The sequence below is a fragment of the Pochonia chlamydosporia genome, chromosome 7 (genome assembly GCF_001653235.2).
Source record: "Pochonia chlamydosporia 170 chromosome 7, whole genome shotgun sequence".
In the NCBI taxonomy this organism is placed as follows: Eukaryota; Fungi; Ascomycota; class Sordariomycetes; order Hypocreales; family Clavicipitaceae; genus Pochonia; species Pochonia chlamydosporia.
The window spans coordinates 1,771,525-1,786,135 of record NC_035796.1 but is presented as its reverse complement, the minus strand read 5'-3'; the positions used below and the strand labels follow the sequence as shown (position 1 = coordinate 1,786,135).

At 51.2% G+C, this 14,611-nt stretch overlaps 6 protein-coding genes across 6 annotated transcripts; 3 read left to right on the top strand and 3 right to left on the bottom strand.

The window, feature by feature from the left end:
- Positions 1 to 625: 625 nt before the first annotated feature.
- VFPPC_07421 (ankyrin repeat-containing domain-containing protein) lies at positions 626 to 1,360 on the bottom strand (the record flags this gene model as incomplete). The annotated part of the gene is made up of 1 exon (XM_018286281.1): positions 626 to 1,360. The coding sequence occupies one exon, from the start codon at positions 1,358 to 1,360 to the stop codon at positions 626 to 628; it is 735 nt and encodes a 244-aa protein (XP_018139556.1).
- A 940-nt stretch (positions 1,361 to 2,300) lies between these two features.
- Positions 2,301 to 2,504, bottom strand: VFPPC_16567 (hypothetical protein; the record flags this gene model as incomplete). Its single annotated transcript, XM_018294320.1, has 1 exon — positions 2,301 to 2,504. The coding sequence occupies one exon, from the start codon at positions 2,502 to 2,504 to the stop codon at positions 2,301 to 2,303; it is 204 nt and encodes a 67-aa protein (XP_018139557.1).
- A 392-nt stretch (positions 2,505 to 2,896) lies between these two features.
- VFPPC_07420 (1,3-beta-glucanosyltransferase gel4) lies at positions 2,897 to 4,602 on the top strand (the record flags this gene model as incomplete). Its single annotated transcript, XM_018286280.1, has 3 exons — positions 2,897 to 2,977; positions 3,038 to 3,872; positions 3,935 to 4,602. 3 exons carry the CDS (start codon positions 2,897 to 2,899, stop codon positions 4,600 to 4,602), a joined length of 1,584 nt encoding a protein of 527 aa, XP_018139558.1.
- Positions 4,603 to 5,372: 770 nt separating this feature from the next.
- VFPPC_07419 (carnitinyl-CoA dehydratase) lies at positions 5,373 to 6,260 on the bottom strand (the record flags this gene model as incomplete). The annotated part of the gene is made up of 1 exon (XM_018286279.1): positions 5,373 to 6,260. The coding sequence occupies one exon, from the start codon at positions 6,258 to 6,260 to the stop codon at positions 5,373 to 5,375; it is 888 nt and encodes a 295-aa protein (XP_018139559.1).
- A 2,467-nt stretch (positions 6,261 to 8,727) lies between these two features.
- VFPPC_07418 (hypothetical protein) lies at positions 8,728 to 9,616 on the top strand (the record flags this gene model as incomplete). Its single annotated transcript, XM_018286278.1, has 2 exons — positions 8,728 to 9,113; positions 9,208 to 9,616. 2 exons carry the CDS (start codon positions 8,728 to 8,730, stop codon positions 9,614 to 9,616), a joined length of 795 nt encoding a protein of 264 aa, XP_018139560.1.
- A 2,468-nt stretch (positions 9,617 to 12,084) lies between these two features.
- On the top strand, positions 12,085 to 14,505 carry VFPPC_07417 (Ran-binding protein (RanBPM); the record flags this gene model as incomplete). The annotated part of the gene is made up of 5 exons (XM_018286277.1): positions 12,085 to 12,926; positions 12,999 to 13,222; positions 13,285 to 13,412; positions 13,476 to 13,722; positions 13,784 to 14,505. 5 exons carry the CDS (start codon positions 12,085 to 12,087, stop codon positions 14,503 to 14,505), a joined length of 2,163 nt encoding a protein of 720 aa, XP_018139561.1.
- Between the last annotated feature and the right edge of the window lie 106 nt (positions 14,506 to 14,611).

Here is a 14,611-nt window from a genome sequence, read left to right as displayed (position 1 = left end):
CGATGTAATTGCCTGATTTGCCTCCTTGCCCGTTGAACCAATGTCAAGTGAGCTGTGTACCAGCCCGTCAAGTGCAGCAACAACTGCAGCACATGTGTCATTAACCGGAACACTCCTACATGGTGGAGCATTGATTCCGCTGTTCTCTTGATAAAATCATTCTACTCTAAAAGAAACCTTCAACTTTAAGCAACAGCTCTTAAGAGAGCTAGAAATACTAGGTATAGTATGACGATTAACTGCGGACAAGTTGCAGAGGGTAACAAGATTGAGTTCCTCTCCAGGTACGCAACGCAGGGTTAAGTAGCGCTTTAGATAGCGACTGAAGAGAATGGCTTATAGTGTAGAGTAATGAGCGGAATATCTTATGCGGGTGGCATGGATCGCAGAAGAACAGAGAGCAGATGACGAATTACGGTAGCAAAGGCTTGTCCTCATAGATTCAGGAGGATAATCAGAAACTTCAAAGAACGGTGTAGTCTAAAGATGTCCCTAAGCAGCGTCACGGTGCACATGATGCGGCGATCAACATTACATGACTTGAGGGGATGATAGTTCTGGCTAGCCTTTGTCTTTGACACACTGTGACGCAAAAATGGGAATACAATAAAGCTAGACCTACTTCTCACTCATTTGACTTCAACTGCTTTTGTTGTCTTTCGCTCATCATGTCATACCAGAACCATTGCCTCACTTTAGCCGTCATTTCTGCGATACCCTCCTCGGTGCGTCTATCGCGCTTAGGGTCCAGCCTATCTACAATGGCATCCAACCAGTCAGCCAACCCATCGTTTCCTACAAGACGAGCCTCGGCGATAATATCACGACCGGCACGGTTCTTGGTAAGAAGCAGCATCAGACGAGGCGTAGAGTACTCTTCGTCGACAGTGATGGGATACACATCTTCCTCAGGGGCATCCGAGTCATCTTCCGGGCAGACTGCTGACCAGTGGGGATCTATGTAGCGGTATATCATTTTCATGAGTAAGAGGTTGCCGTTACGCGCAGCAACATGGAAGACAGTATCGCCATTATAGTTCTGATGGGCAATGAAGGCATGGTACGCCCAGGTATAGAACGGCCGCGGGGGTCTGGGTCTCCTTGCGCGGTCGAACCTTTCCATCAGCTTGACCACGCCGTCCATGGACCCTGCCCGGACGGCTACATGCAGTAGCGAGTCCCCCGTGGTTGGGTCTATCGCCTGTGTGAGAGTAAATGCCTCAATGAAAAAGTCGTGGTCGTCAGCGCGGACCAATTCAAAGACTTCTTGAATCTTTTCTGGCGTCAAAGCCTTGCCACCGATGCGAAATTTCTCGCGATCATCGTCTGTGACGAGGTACGGGAGTGTTGTGCCGTACATGGCGAGCTGGAACTGGTTTAATACGAGTTTTGCTCCCTGGTTGCTGTTGCCGTTGCCTGGCTTAGTTGGAATATAAGCTCTGTCTGAAACTCAATATTGTTGCTACAGCTTGATTCCAGTGGGTGTCTCCCTGGCTTCCACAGAAGTCAGCTGATATCACGTAATGAGGAGGTATATGTAGTTTTAGGATATTGGGTGTATGTGTATTGTGAGTTGTCGAATTTCCTGTCTGGTCTCCTTCTGTCGAAAATACCAAGCTACTTCCGCCTTGACTACTACCGTGCTGTCCAACAAACATATCCTTTTAAGCGTGACCTCTTTGGCGACTGAAAACTACTATGCCTAGTTACCCACAGTTAATTTGATGCACCCCGTATGTGCTAGGGCCAGTTCGCGGCACGTCAACGAAGTTCTTTGGGGAAATAAATGTTCGTGGTGTCTTAAGCCATTGTGACTCGGCCACTTCCCCCTTAGGTTAGGACAGAGACTAACTGAGCCTCTGTCGTTATCTTTGTTGTGGCAACGACAAAGTCCGCATAACGTATTGCACCAGACAGACGCTCTACCAAGGAGTAAGATTGAAGAAACCCCCCAGTTCCACTAACGAGTTACGCACCTTTCTTCCATGTCTACTAGCGATTAGTGATAAGTCCGGTTTCCTGCCAGTGCCAGCCATGAAAGCGGGACGACCCCAGAAAATACCAGGGTCAAGTACTAAGTTTGCGGAATCCATGTCCCTTTCGGCGAGTGCTCATTCGGCTATCCGGCTCTTTCGGCCGCCACCGGATCGGAGCTCGAAAGCCCCACGCCCGGGAACAAGCCGACGAGAAACTACACGAGTATGTGCTTCATTTGAATCAATTTCTGCCTTGTCAAGCGTACTTATGTAACTGTAACCATTGACCTTGAGCTTTGCCAATGTAATGGAATGATTGTGGTCTCAAAGACTGAACCAACAACCAACCAACAAGGTCCACAACTGGTTGCATAGATTGCATATGCATCTGCAGCAGGATGAAATGAGCATATGCACCAGAGAACTTGGAGTCCACGATACCAAAAAGGTTCGCTCCGAAGTCATGAGCCAACGAGGGCACACGTCAACATGCGCCCAGCGCTCGCCCCGTTGTCTTGTCTGACGCATCGTTTAAATCGTTCGACGGCCGGATCCAATCCATGTGATTCTATGCAATTAAGCAGCAAGAACGAAGAATCTAGTGCCTTTTAACCTAGGATATAGCACAGGACACCCTCTCACCCCGTGCTTCTGCAAAGCTATTGGTTTTTTTGTCTCCGTGTTGCAATGCTCGCTCTTCAGTCCCAGAGTCTTTAATTTCGGTCTCTTAACATTCATTTCGAAGAGTCGTTGAAGTTTCTCGTCACTCGCTTCTCAAACGTTGCTCCAATTCTAGCAATTTGTGTTGGTCCTTCTCCTGCTTTCTTTTTTGGTGGGAACAGACAACACCCATCTTCAGACGGGGAATTGAACCCCCAACTCCTGTGATTCGACAGGGCAAAAGGGTAGTGCGCCAGAATATGGCGTTTAAACTTCTCTTGTGGTCTTTGGTTGCATTCAGTGGGAGTGTCGCGGCTGACTTGCCACCAATTCAAGTCAAGGTTTGATCTTATACACTGCCCGAGTTTCTGGTTTTGTTCTGACTCAACGTCGCATCTCAGGGCTCCAAGTTCTTCTTCGAGAATGGCACTCAATTCTTTATGAAAGGTGTAGCTTACCAGCAAGACGCATCAGGAGCTAATGCCAAGGCCGGTGCAAAGTACGTCGATCCGTTGGCAGATAAAAAGTCGTGCGAGCGAGATATCCCGCTTCTAAAAGAACTGCGCGCAAACACAATTCGCGTCTATGCAATTGACCCAACTGCGAACCATTCCGCCTGTATGAAGTTGCTTCAGGACGCCGGAATATATGTTATTTCCGACCTCAGCGAGCCTTCTCTCTCGATCAACCGTGACAACGCCCAATGGAACACAGAACTCTTTACGCGATACCAAAAGGTCATCAATGAGCTCTCGCAGTACCAAAACGTGATTGGGTTCTTTGCTGGCAATGAAGTCAGCAATGCGAGGAATAACACAGGTGCTTCTGCTTACGTTAAGGCCGCAGTCCGCGACACCAAAAAGTTCATCAAGGAGAACAAGAATATCAAGCGGTGGGTTGGTGTCGGGTATGCCGCCAACGATGACAAGGATTTTCGCAACGAAATTTCCAGCTACTTTAACTGCGATAAGCCAGAAGACTCTATTGACTTTTGGGGCTACAATATCTACTCATGGTGCCTTGAGAGTAATCTAGAGCGATCCGACTATGCCAAGCACGCCGCCTACTTCAAGAACTACTCCGTGCCCGTATTCTTTGCCGAGTATGGCTGCAATGACCCAGGCGGCGCTGAGGCTCGCATTTTCCAGGAGACGCCCGCTCTTTACTCCGAACCCATGTCCAGTGTGTTCAGCGGCGGCATTGTCTACATGTACTTTCAGGAAAAGAATGATTTTGGTATTCCCCCTAGGCGACACCAAAGTCTTCACTGTGGATGGTATACTAACCCCATCACTCAGGTCTTGTTGAAATCAAAGATGGCGAGGCCACCAGAATGAAGAACTTCAAAGCCTTAAAAGAACAAGTGGCCAAGTCTGACCCCAAGGGAGTTAAAAAGGATGAATACTCCTCATCTAACAAGATGGGCGAGTGTCCCGCGCTATCCTCCAACTGGGAAGCTAACAAGTCGCTCCCTCCAATGCCTGATCAAAGCCTGTGCGATTGCATGATAAAGTCCCGAAGCTGTGTGCCAAAGAAAGACCTTTCACTGGAAAAGTACGGCGCGATATTTGGATTCATCTGTCAAAATGACAAGGCGGCATGCGCTGGCATCAACGGGAACACCAAAACAGGCGTGTACGGTGCTTACAGTATGTGTGACGACAGGGCCAAGCTTGCTCACGTCCTAGATGAGTACTATAAGAACCAAAAGAGCGCGGCAAGTGCATGCGATTTTAAAGGTGCGGCCGAGATACAGTCGCCTGATAACGATAGCTCATGCAAGGATGCTCTGGCAAAGGCTAGCAGTGCTAACAAGATTGCTGCGACGGCTACTGCACCTCCCGGTTCGGCTTCTACAGGAAAAGACAAGGACAGTGGTGTTGGTCGGGATTTGCCCGTGACTTGGGCGTTGATGTTTGGTCAACTCGTCGTGGTTTGGTTGTACTCAGGTTTGGCACTGCCGTAGCTGCTGTGTAATGCATGGCCGGAACCAGTTCAAATGGCATGTGATAGTTCAGGTTTATCTTCAAACATGGAACTGTCTTACCCTTGATGAGCGTTCCGGTCAATGAAACGAGTACTACAGTCGACTCCAGTCGATGAGCCATAACACCGTGCGCTTGACCCTGGCTCGACGGCCATGGAGGCAGATCAAATATAAACGCATCATAGACGAATCGAGACTTCGCGCCGGATAGTGCTTGCCGTCATTAAACCTCATAGGAGTTGTTTTCAATGCCATTATCAATGAATACACGCCCGTGATATCAGTAGCATTGCCGTAGTTGGAATTGCGAAACTTAACGCCACTTCGCTTGAACGCACTCAGTGTATCATAGAACGTATTATGTTCGGCAGTGGTTTCGTCTTCGATAAAGATGATATGAAAAGTGTGTACTGAGACCTGCAGGCATGATTTCTGCGAGTATAGGAGCAATAGTGATGTAGGTCAATACTGTCACAATACTCCTGGCTATGCAGTAGATCGGCGAAATACACCTCTTGCCCCGTGACGAATTCCAGCATACCTACTAAGGAATCATGGGACTGAATTGCAGTTGCAATTTGGCGCGGTGACCTGCGTTCCCTTCTCAGGCACATTCTCTTGTACATCGTGGGATTACCGGAGTTCGACTATGTTGCTATGTTGCCCACGTCGTGACATGAGATTAGATATCTAATACGAACTGACGTCGACATGGCCTTTATTGAAGTTATAGTGAGGCGCTAACTTGTTTACAGCTTATTCTTCCATCTTTCCCGGTAAGAGTCGCTATTTCCAGCCTCATCTCTCTGCTTCACAGCAGCCTTAAAACCAGACTGCATAGCCGTGCTCTGAAACGCAATCCCCTCAGGCGAATTCCGCGTGATGCCATCAAAAATAGTTGCCAGACGCTGACTCGATCGTACCGCACCCTCAATACCACTATTAATAACCTGCTTGTGCATCCAGAGTTGATTGATGGGCACAGTCTTGATCCTGTCCACCAACAACCCCACCGTTTCCTCCAGCTGAGCCTCTGGGACAGACTTCAAAACAAGACCCATGGCCGCGGCTTCCTTTCCGTCGATAAGATCACCTGTGAATAGCATCCTCTTTGCCTTTTCCGCGCCAATCCGATGCGCCCACATGGCTGTTGTAGGGCATCCCCATACTCGGCTGGGCGGGTATCCGATTCTGGCGTCGTCTGCCATGATGACTAGGTCGCAACAGAGCGCGATGTCGCTTCCACCTGCGACAGCTGCTCCGTGGACTTGGGCGATGGTGGGTTTGTGGCTACGAAATAGCTCCGAGTAGCAGTCTGTGGCTTCGCCCATGAAGAGGTAGTCCTGGAACGGGTCGTAACCTTTGCTGAGATCCTGACTGCCTTCGGTTTGACCGCGCTGGGCACGCTCGGCGTATGTACTCAAATCGTAGCCTCCACAGAACCCTGGCCCGTTGCCCTTGATGACAATGCAATGAACATTTGGATCGAAGTTGGCCAAGCGGACTGCAGCTCTCAGTTCCGTTGGTATATTCTGGTCAATTGCGTTGAAGTGTTTGGGGCGATTGAGAGTAATGTACGCCACCTTGCCGTCGGGTGAAGTGGCGTAGATGATGGATTTGAAGTCGGTGTTGTTCATTGTAGACACCTTTGTTCCGAGTTGACTTGGTCTAGATGGTTGGTGAGTGTGAGATGCAGACAGGCAGATACCCAGGATTAAATCTTTCGGTAATACATACACTGGGTTGTAGTTTAATGTACGGGGGGTGAACCGAGGTTAGAGGGAAGATGAGGTTGATCGTGCCGCTCGATTAAAGCAGTCGCCCTTGGAGGAAATGTTGTATACATGCAAGGCTCCGGTCTTGGTCGTTTGCCCGTGAAGCCGAATTACCCCACACAACATTGAAGAGGCCAGACATATTCCATGGCAGCACCCAGTCACCGTGCCTGGCAATCTTGAGCTTTCTCGATTGTGTTCGACAGATTCACAGAATTTTTGATGCCTCCGCGCGACTGTCTTTCACAACAGTCAGCTCGTCGCGTAGGGGCAACAGTTCTCGTCGATAGGTTGGCGATGCTTTCAATCATGCCAATTGCGGAGCCAACACTCATTGCCTCTGCTCCTCGACCAGTTGACTTGCCTGCTCCACTGACGGAAATTTATTCGAAGAAAGACAGCTCCGGATAGATTGGGACTTGCGGAATGCTCAGTTCGGTTGTGTATGGACCTGTTGCCTGTCGACTGCTCAATCCATCTCTGTGGACCACACTGGGACTGTAGATCTCGTCTGCATCTTCGTTCGTCACTCAGCTGGCGACATCAGGCACAGCGAAAATTGAGGAGTATCAAGCTTATTCTCATCGTGATGGACTTGCGTCTTGCTAATGTCGGTGCAAGTCGATCATCACATCAGGCACCATGTCGAGTGCCATGGTCCTATTCCGATTCATCCATGGGAAGCAGAGCGAGTCAGACGTGTGACCGTTGTGACATTGCCCATGCAACTCTCACAAATACCTCGTTGCCAAACCAGAGCTTCGTCAACGGCGGCAATGCCTGCAGATTCTGAGGTGGTGGCAAGTAATTCCCAGCAATCATCCTTGGCGCCTGGCACCTGGAGCCTGAGGCGTGGCTGGAAGGGCCTGGAAGCTGAGATGTTGAGATGGAAAATCATGACACATTTGAGCAGTCAGAAATAGACGTGGGGTCCAAGTCCAAGTCCCTCCTCGTTTGACCAGCATCACATGCATCTGCCTTGAGTCGGGTTGAAAGTAGCACATAACAAGTCGGTCGAATCAGATATGGTTTGCAAAATGTCATGGCGCAATTTCTGAGCGAAAACTGACCAAATAATGGATACGGACGGTGCAAGTTTCGCTATGTTGCAAGACTGCTAAAATTCCTTTGTTCTGTTTGTTTCATCAGGTGGTACTTTGCCCAAGTCTCGCTGTAGCGATGCTATTCGCGGCCAAGAATGCTCCTCACATCTCCGGGCGATGACAAGCTGTGATTGGGTGCAGGTGCTATAGGTGGGGCTGAGGCGGTACTTGGCTGAAGCAGTGGAGTAGAGTGATATCATTGCCCCGCCTTCTCACTCGCATTGTCTGTTAGCATATACTTTATATGCTGTGCTGTGTTCGCTCCTGCCCAGATACACCACAGACAAGCGCCCCTTTTGGTAGGGTCCTGGGACGCTAGGCCTCTTTTGGCGGCGTCACTCAATTGGAAGCAACGAGAGCCAGGCGCCAGGTGCTGCACTACGCGGGAAGGGTCTGGTCTGGTCTGGCCGTGCTAGTGCTGGTGCTCAGTTCAATGTTGTCAGCCAGGGAACTCCAGTCCAAAACCCACACCCCCTTCGCCTGTTGGTCTTGGGTGAGCGTCACGGTCCAGCCTGCGCCAGCGTCGAGAGAGAGAGAACCTTTACCCGATTTCTTGTGCGCCGCCTCTGGCACCGAAAATTGAGGATGAGACCATGGCCCCAAAAGCCTACAAGACAACGCAACCCCAGAAAAAAATGAAAAGGCCCTCCCTGCCTCCGTCCCCCAACTCTCCCCATCCATCATCATCATTTTCCATCACCGCCATCGCCGACTCCATCACCACCGCCGCCGTGCCTTGAGAACCGAGATCAGAGTGCACTTGAGCATCGCTCCAGCTCCGCGCCGGCCCGACGAAGGCCCCTGATCCCTCTTGGGCTTGATTGACATTGTGCTTGATCACCACCACCGAAATAAGCCTTGCTAATACATCAGCCCTTTGCTTCGATTCGTGTCCAGAAGCACCACCAACCACGAAACGAACAACCTTCGCCCTCGCCCACTTCGCGTTCCTGAAAATTTCATCAACTCTATTCATCACTGCTCCGCCAACCAACACCTGCATCCACGGTAAGTGGCAAGACCATCTTTGGGAGCGAAATACGGCGAGGCAATGCCTACATTTTCTTCCACATCCCGAATATTCGCTAACATATTGTGATATCTTCAGGCATACGCGAATTTTTCGACTGCTACAAGACGTGTGCATTGATCCGCTCCAAGCGCCGTGACAACATCCTCCGAGTCGACTCTTTCAAAACTACATTGCAGAACAGCATTTGGCGAAAATGCCCCCCAAGGCAGATAGTCGGCGCAAATCTGGCGGCAAGCCAGGCTTGCTGGTGACGCTTAGAATCCCTGCGTCGAAGCTACGCGAAGTCATCCATGGCGAATCTTCTGATGCTGAGTCGCCAGTTCCAAAGGAATCCACTGAACCCAAAGACTCTGTCGACTCTCCTGCCCCATCTGCTCACTTAGCAGCGTCTGGCCTCTCAAACGGTGATAATGCCTCTGATTCCAATGCTGCGACGCCGGCAGCTGAGGGCACACCAGCACCGTCGTCCATGGCACCGCCTACAGATGGCCGAAAGAAAGGCGCCAAGAGGTCTGCGACCACAATAGATGGAATACCAAAGCCTCGTGGAAAGCCGGGCCCCAAGAAGAAGCCCAGACTGTAAGTCTCCTGCGCGACAAAGCTAGCCTTGATGACCGGCTCATGCTCTTCTGTGGTAATATGCTCAAAATGCTGACATATCTATTTCTTATAGGGAGGATGGCACCATCGATCACGCCGCTGTCGCCAGAATGCAAGCAGCCAAGCTCGGCCCCAAAGCGAATCAAGGAGCCATCAATGCCGGTTTGAGAGCGCTCGATCGGTCCGGCAAGCCTTGCCGCAAATGGGCTCGGGGCGGATTCCAGCTGAAGAGCTTTACTGGCGTTACGTGGGAAATTCCTCGCTGGTCTGCCCCGGCCAAGAAGCCTGGTGAAGACGACAACGACGAGTCGGGTGCCGCCTCGGCCTCTGCGGACAATAGCAGCGGCAAGGAGAACAAGGCCAACGGCCAAGAAGAAAACAGCGCCAACAACAGCAATGCTGGGGGAGATGTCGAGATGAACAGCGTTCCCAGCATCAATGCCTCATCACCGGCGCCCATTGCCATATCCGCTGCATCTTAGATGGCCGCTGCTTGTTGATCTCTTATTTTGCTTTCCCTTGATGTCGGCTCAATGTGCTTGTTTCACGTGGCCTGACCTGGCGTTCAAACTTCATCATACTTCATACTACTTGGCGGCTGTGGATTGTAGCCGTATTCTCACTTGGTTTATCACGGTATTGGACCGTCGGCGTTTTAAGTTTCCTGGGCAGGGCAAATCATATTCGGGACAGCTCGAGGGAGTTCGTGGGTTTATGGCTGGTATGCGACATACATGTACATTAATCTTCCTGTAGAATTGGATGTTTATCAATAGCGAACTGGAACCTACCTGGAAGACTTTGGGTGTACAAACAGTGCATTCATCTTTGTGCAGCGCTTGTTGTCAATGTCACTCGCTTCTGTAACCTCCAACTATTCATATTGATCATTTGCACCAGACATATGTCCAGACAAGGCATTAAGTCTGCCATCGTAAACATGCATCAAGTCATAGCATGCCTCAGGACATTTGGTGACGGCGGCGACTCTTCATCAAATTTCAGGTGCGACAGGAACTGATGCAACTGGGGCTGGGTTCCTGTGTTTGGCAAACCTGTTAGGCTCAAACAGTGCCTCACGCCCTAGAACTGAGTGTTGGAGTTTCAATGGCACAGCCTTTCGTTGGTGGTTGTGAGAGAGGCGTGGTGCATCCGGCTTAGTAAGCTTGTGGATGGCTGTGACTTGACGGATTCGGTGTTGGCTGTGTCAAGTTGACCAATGTGGTGGACTGGTGGCTGTACGAGGGGTTTACATGCATCGTGGTGAAGGGGAAGACAAGACGGAGTATTTCGGGATGAGCACAGGCGGTTAGGATTGGGGATTGAAGGTCAACTGGTAGGTTTATTTTGTTCCCCCGTGGATGATGGGTATCTGAAGTTGTATGTTGGCGCGGAGAGTATAATGGAAAGTATCGCAGTTTCACGGAGGCTAAACATCAAGGCAATCAATGATCAGCTCAATATGGGTTGGTAAAATGGGCAAGAAGGTCAAATCGGGAATTCGCATGCATTGCGATGTAGAAGTGATCTCCTACCCTGACTGACGCACACTGGCAAGACGAAGCTGCCAGACCAACATGAGAACGTGCCACGAGATTGAGGGGAACCGTAAACTGGACAAATGTCACCTTCCGGAGACAAGAGGGCGACCAGACAGAATCTAAGCATGGTAAATTGGACCAGACAGTTGAAACGCGGGCCATTGATGCTACTCTGGTACATATGTAGCCAGCGGGCGCTGAAACCGGCAGGCCGGAGACGCTGGATGAACAGTTCAAATGTTTAGAGAGTAAAGAGATAAGTCAAGTTGGATGAGCGCGTGATGGATTGCCCGCCTTCCGCAATGCGCTGGAGACTCTTGGTTGGCGCCTCCTCTCCACTTGAATCTGCAAGAGGATCGCTTGGAATGCGGCCTGGAGCGGGATACCTATGACGGGATGGTGTAGATGTCGAGCTGTTTGTCCTTGAGGTTGGGCTTTGAACTGCAGGTTTGCAAGTAGTTGATTATGTGATGGCGGTTTTCATGGCACGAGTGAGTCGTTGATACTTAATGTTCCGAGCACGCCGTCATAATCACGACATGGGAAGGGCAGATTCGACATTGAAACTTCAATGTTGGGTGTGGCACGAGGTCAGGCTTGATTGTGCTGGGCGCTTGAGCGCTTCAGCCAGAGACATGGCACCTGGGAGGTTGGGGCAGTGGGTCCTGGTGTCCACAGTTGACGGCTTATCAGTGACAGCGGGCAGAGCGCTAGAGCAAGAGTAGACATCTGCAGTCTCAGTGCCTGCAAGTATGCTGGTTCGGGTCGGATTCAGTGGCCTGTTCGGTCATGTCAAGTCTGATGTAGGCGGTTGGACAAGGCATTACGGACGCCCAAGGCCCTCAAGGCGCTCGCCCGTCCACTCTGGTACACCTGGCTGGAAGTCATTGAAGTCAATCTGCTCGTGCGTGCTGCCGCCAGTCTCTCATCCAGCATTTGCCGGCAGCCACCAGCCCAAACGTAATCCGTCGACTCTCCTCCGTTCGACGACTCACCAAGCGTTTCAATCATCCGAACATACCATCACAGCAAAAGACTACCCGCACGACTTGAACCACGGCGCTGTCGCAGCGAGCCCAAGCTTCCTTGCGACTCAAGCCAAGAAGCAGAGTGGTACACTGGTCTCGGGCAAGCAAGCTGCATCTAATTGGGACCCAGCAGAGAGAGACATTGATGAAGCTCTGACGTGCTGTGCTCTTGCACCACCACCAGTGACCACCAGACCAGACCAGTCCGTCCACCACCAACACGACCAAACAGACTTGACTGGACCAGACCACTTTGAACGACTCGACATCACAGCAACCACCGCCCGGCCCGCACCACCCAGCCAGCCTGCCAGCTAGCCCAACATTGAAAACCTTCCAGGCACGCAGAACCTCCCTTCCCACTTCCTGGACCTGCATATCATGGCTAGTCTGGAGCAGCATGGCTCATCTGGTTTCTCAGACTCAGACTCGTCGGCTGAAAGCTCTGGACGCTCGCAATCCCGCAACGACGCCGCCGCCTACACCTCCGACCCGCCGCCTCGCTCCGGAACCAACTCGAATTTCTACACCCATCCCTCCCGCACATCGATTCTGAGTCCCAGCGGCGGACTGCTGCTCGATCCGATTCCCGGCCTCGCCTCGGCGACGTTGCGTGGCGCCGATAACACCAACATGGATAGCTCTGGTCATGACGACGTGGCCAGCATCTGGAAGACCAGCGGCAGCTTACCCTCGTTTTCTCGCGGCTTCGACATGTTTATGAGACCCGGACCCTTATACGACCTCGTTGCCGAACCCTTCCTCAAAGATCATGATTCCTTCTTCGTCCCGTCCTACCTGGCTGGGTCGAGCTACGTCCGCAAGTTGGAAGCTGCCCACGCGGCACGACTAAAGGCTCGGATCGAGGCGGTGAGAGAACACAACCGGGAGATGGCGACTGGACTGCCTCGAGGGCAGCCTGGTGTCGGGATCCATGCCTCGCCAGTTGGTGCCGGTGCGGGACTGTCTCACGCGAACCTCGAGCGGCTGAGTTACCAGAAGATGGAAGACGAATTGATGCCCTTGCCAAGTCGATGGAATCCAAGTGATTCCTATGGCCCTCTCGAGTTTCTGGAGGCTGGTCGGGCGTTGAAGTTTATTGGTCAGAGGAGTAGTCAAGATCGGGATCACGAGGCAGCTGCGGTACGAGCAGATCACGCTATGCCGGCTGAATGTGGAATATACTACTACGAAGTTCATATCATGTATGGAAAACGCGATGAGTAAGTTAAAGGGATCTGGATGTGCCGTTGGGGGAGCTCGTAAGTGGTAGGAATGAGCTGACGTGATTGTAGCACTACAATTGCCATCGGATTCGCAACCAAGGCTGCGTCCATGTCACGACCGGTTGGGTGGGAACCTGAATCCTGGGCGTACCATGGTGATGACGGCCGCTGCTTCACTGGACAAAATATTGGCCGGCCATTTGGACCGACGTTCAACACGGGAGACATCATTGGCTGTGGCGTGAATTTCCGAGATCATACTGCATTTTTTACCAAGAACGGCGTCAAAATTGGTACGTGTGCTTGATTACGAGAGATATTGGATGCGGAGGTTACTGACGCGCTTTGTGTCCAGGCGTTGCTTTTCACGATGTGGCCAGGGGGAAACTTTTCCCAGCGATTAGTCTCAAGAAGCCGGGGGAGCAGATCATGGTCAATTTTGGGCAAACACCTTTTGTTTACGACATTGACGATATGATGAGGGTATGCATTAGACAAGTGACTTGCGGTATGCCTTGCTACGTTGCCTTACTGACTGAGAAATAGGAACAACGGAATAAGATTCAGCAAGATATCGAAAACACCGACATTTCCAGACTGGAGCCAGGGTTGAGCGAAACAGATCTCATACAAGCTTTGTGTTTGCAGTTTTTACAACACGATGGCTATGTTGAGACGGCTCGTGCCTTCGCGGAGGACATCAGATTGCAAAAGGAAGCGTTGAACTTGGATCCTAATGTCACTGTTGACGGAATCAATATTAAGGATGATGAAGATGCAAACAACAGACAAAGTACGTGTGATATTCGCAATTCGCTAGCTAATGTGGGATTGGTACTAACAAGAATCACCAGGGATTCGAAGAGCTATTCTGGAGGGTGACATCGACCGTGCTCTTAAGTACACGTCGGCCTACTATCCTCAAGTGTTTAGAGATAACGAGGAAGTGCATTTCAAACTGCGTTGCCGAAAATTTATCGAAATGGTCCGCAAAGCAGCACAGCTGAGGAGCGGCAGCGAGTCCAAGAAGAGCAACGGACGTGGACCGGCCGTGAGCTCTATTTCTCAGGACATGGATGTTGACTTGAATGGCGGAGACAATGGGTCCTGGCACGAGAATATGAGTTTGGATTCCGAGGCGCAAGACCCCCAGGTGGAGTTGCTCAAGCTAGAGCAAGAGATGCTCGAGTACGGACAAACTCTCGGGGCGGAATATGCGGACGACCAACGCAAGGAGATTAGCAAAGCTCTCGGTGAAATTTGGGCCTTGGTGGCATACGCCAATCCCCTCAAAGAACCGAAAGTTAGCCACCTACTTGATAAGAAGGGCAGAGGAGTGGTTGCTGAAGAACTGAACTCGGCCATTTTGGGCAAGTACCTCCGCCGCAATCTACCAGTATACTTGTTTCTAACCTATACCATAGCATCTCTGGGCAAGTCGTCGCGAGCATCGTTAGAAAAGCTCTACGCTCAAACGAGCGTCCTTCTCGACGAACTCCGGGCCGACGGCGGTGCTGGTGCCTTCGTTTCTGTGCAGGATGTGGTGGACAGCATCAAGACGTTGCCACAGTCATAGGGAGGCACGAGACGGAGTTGGGGAGCCATACCGCGCCGGTGAGCCACTGGAGACTCTTGTCATTGTACTGCATTACCTTGGGCGGCGTTTAACGGCGCTGGATAGT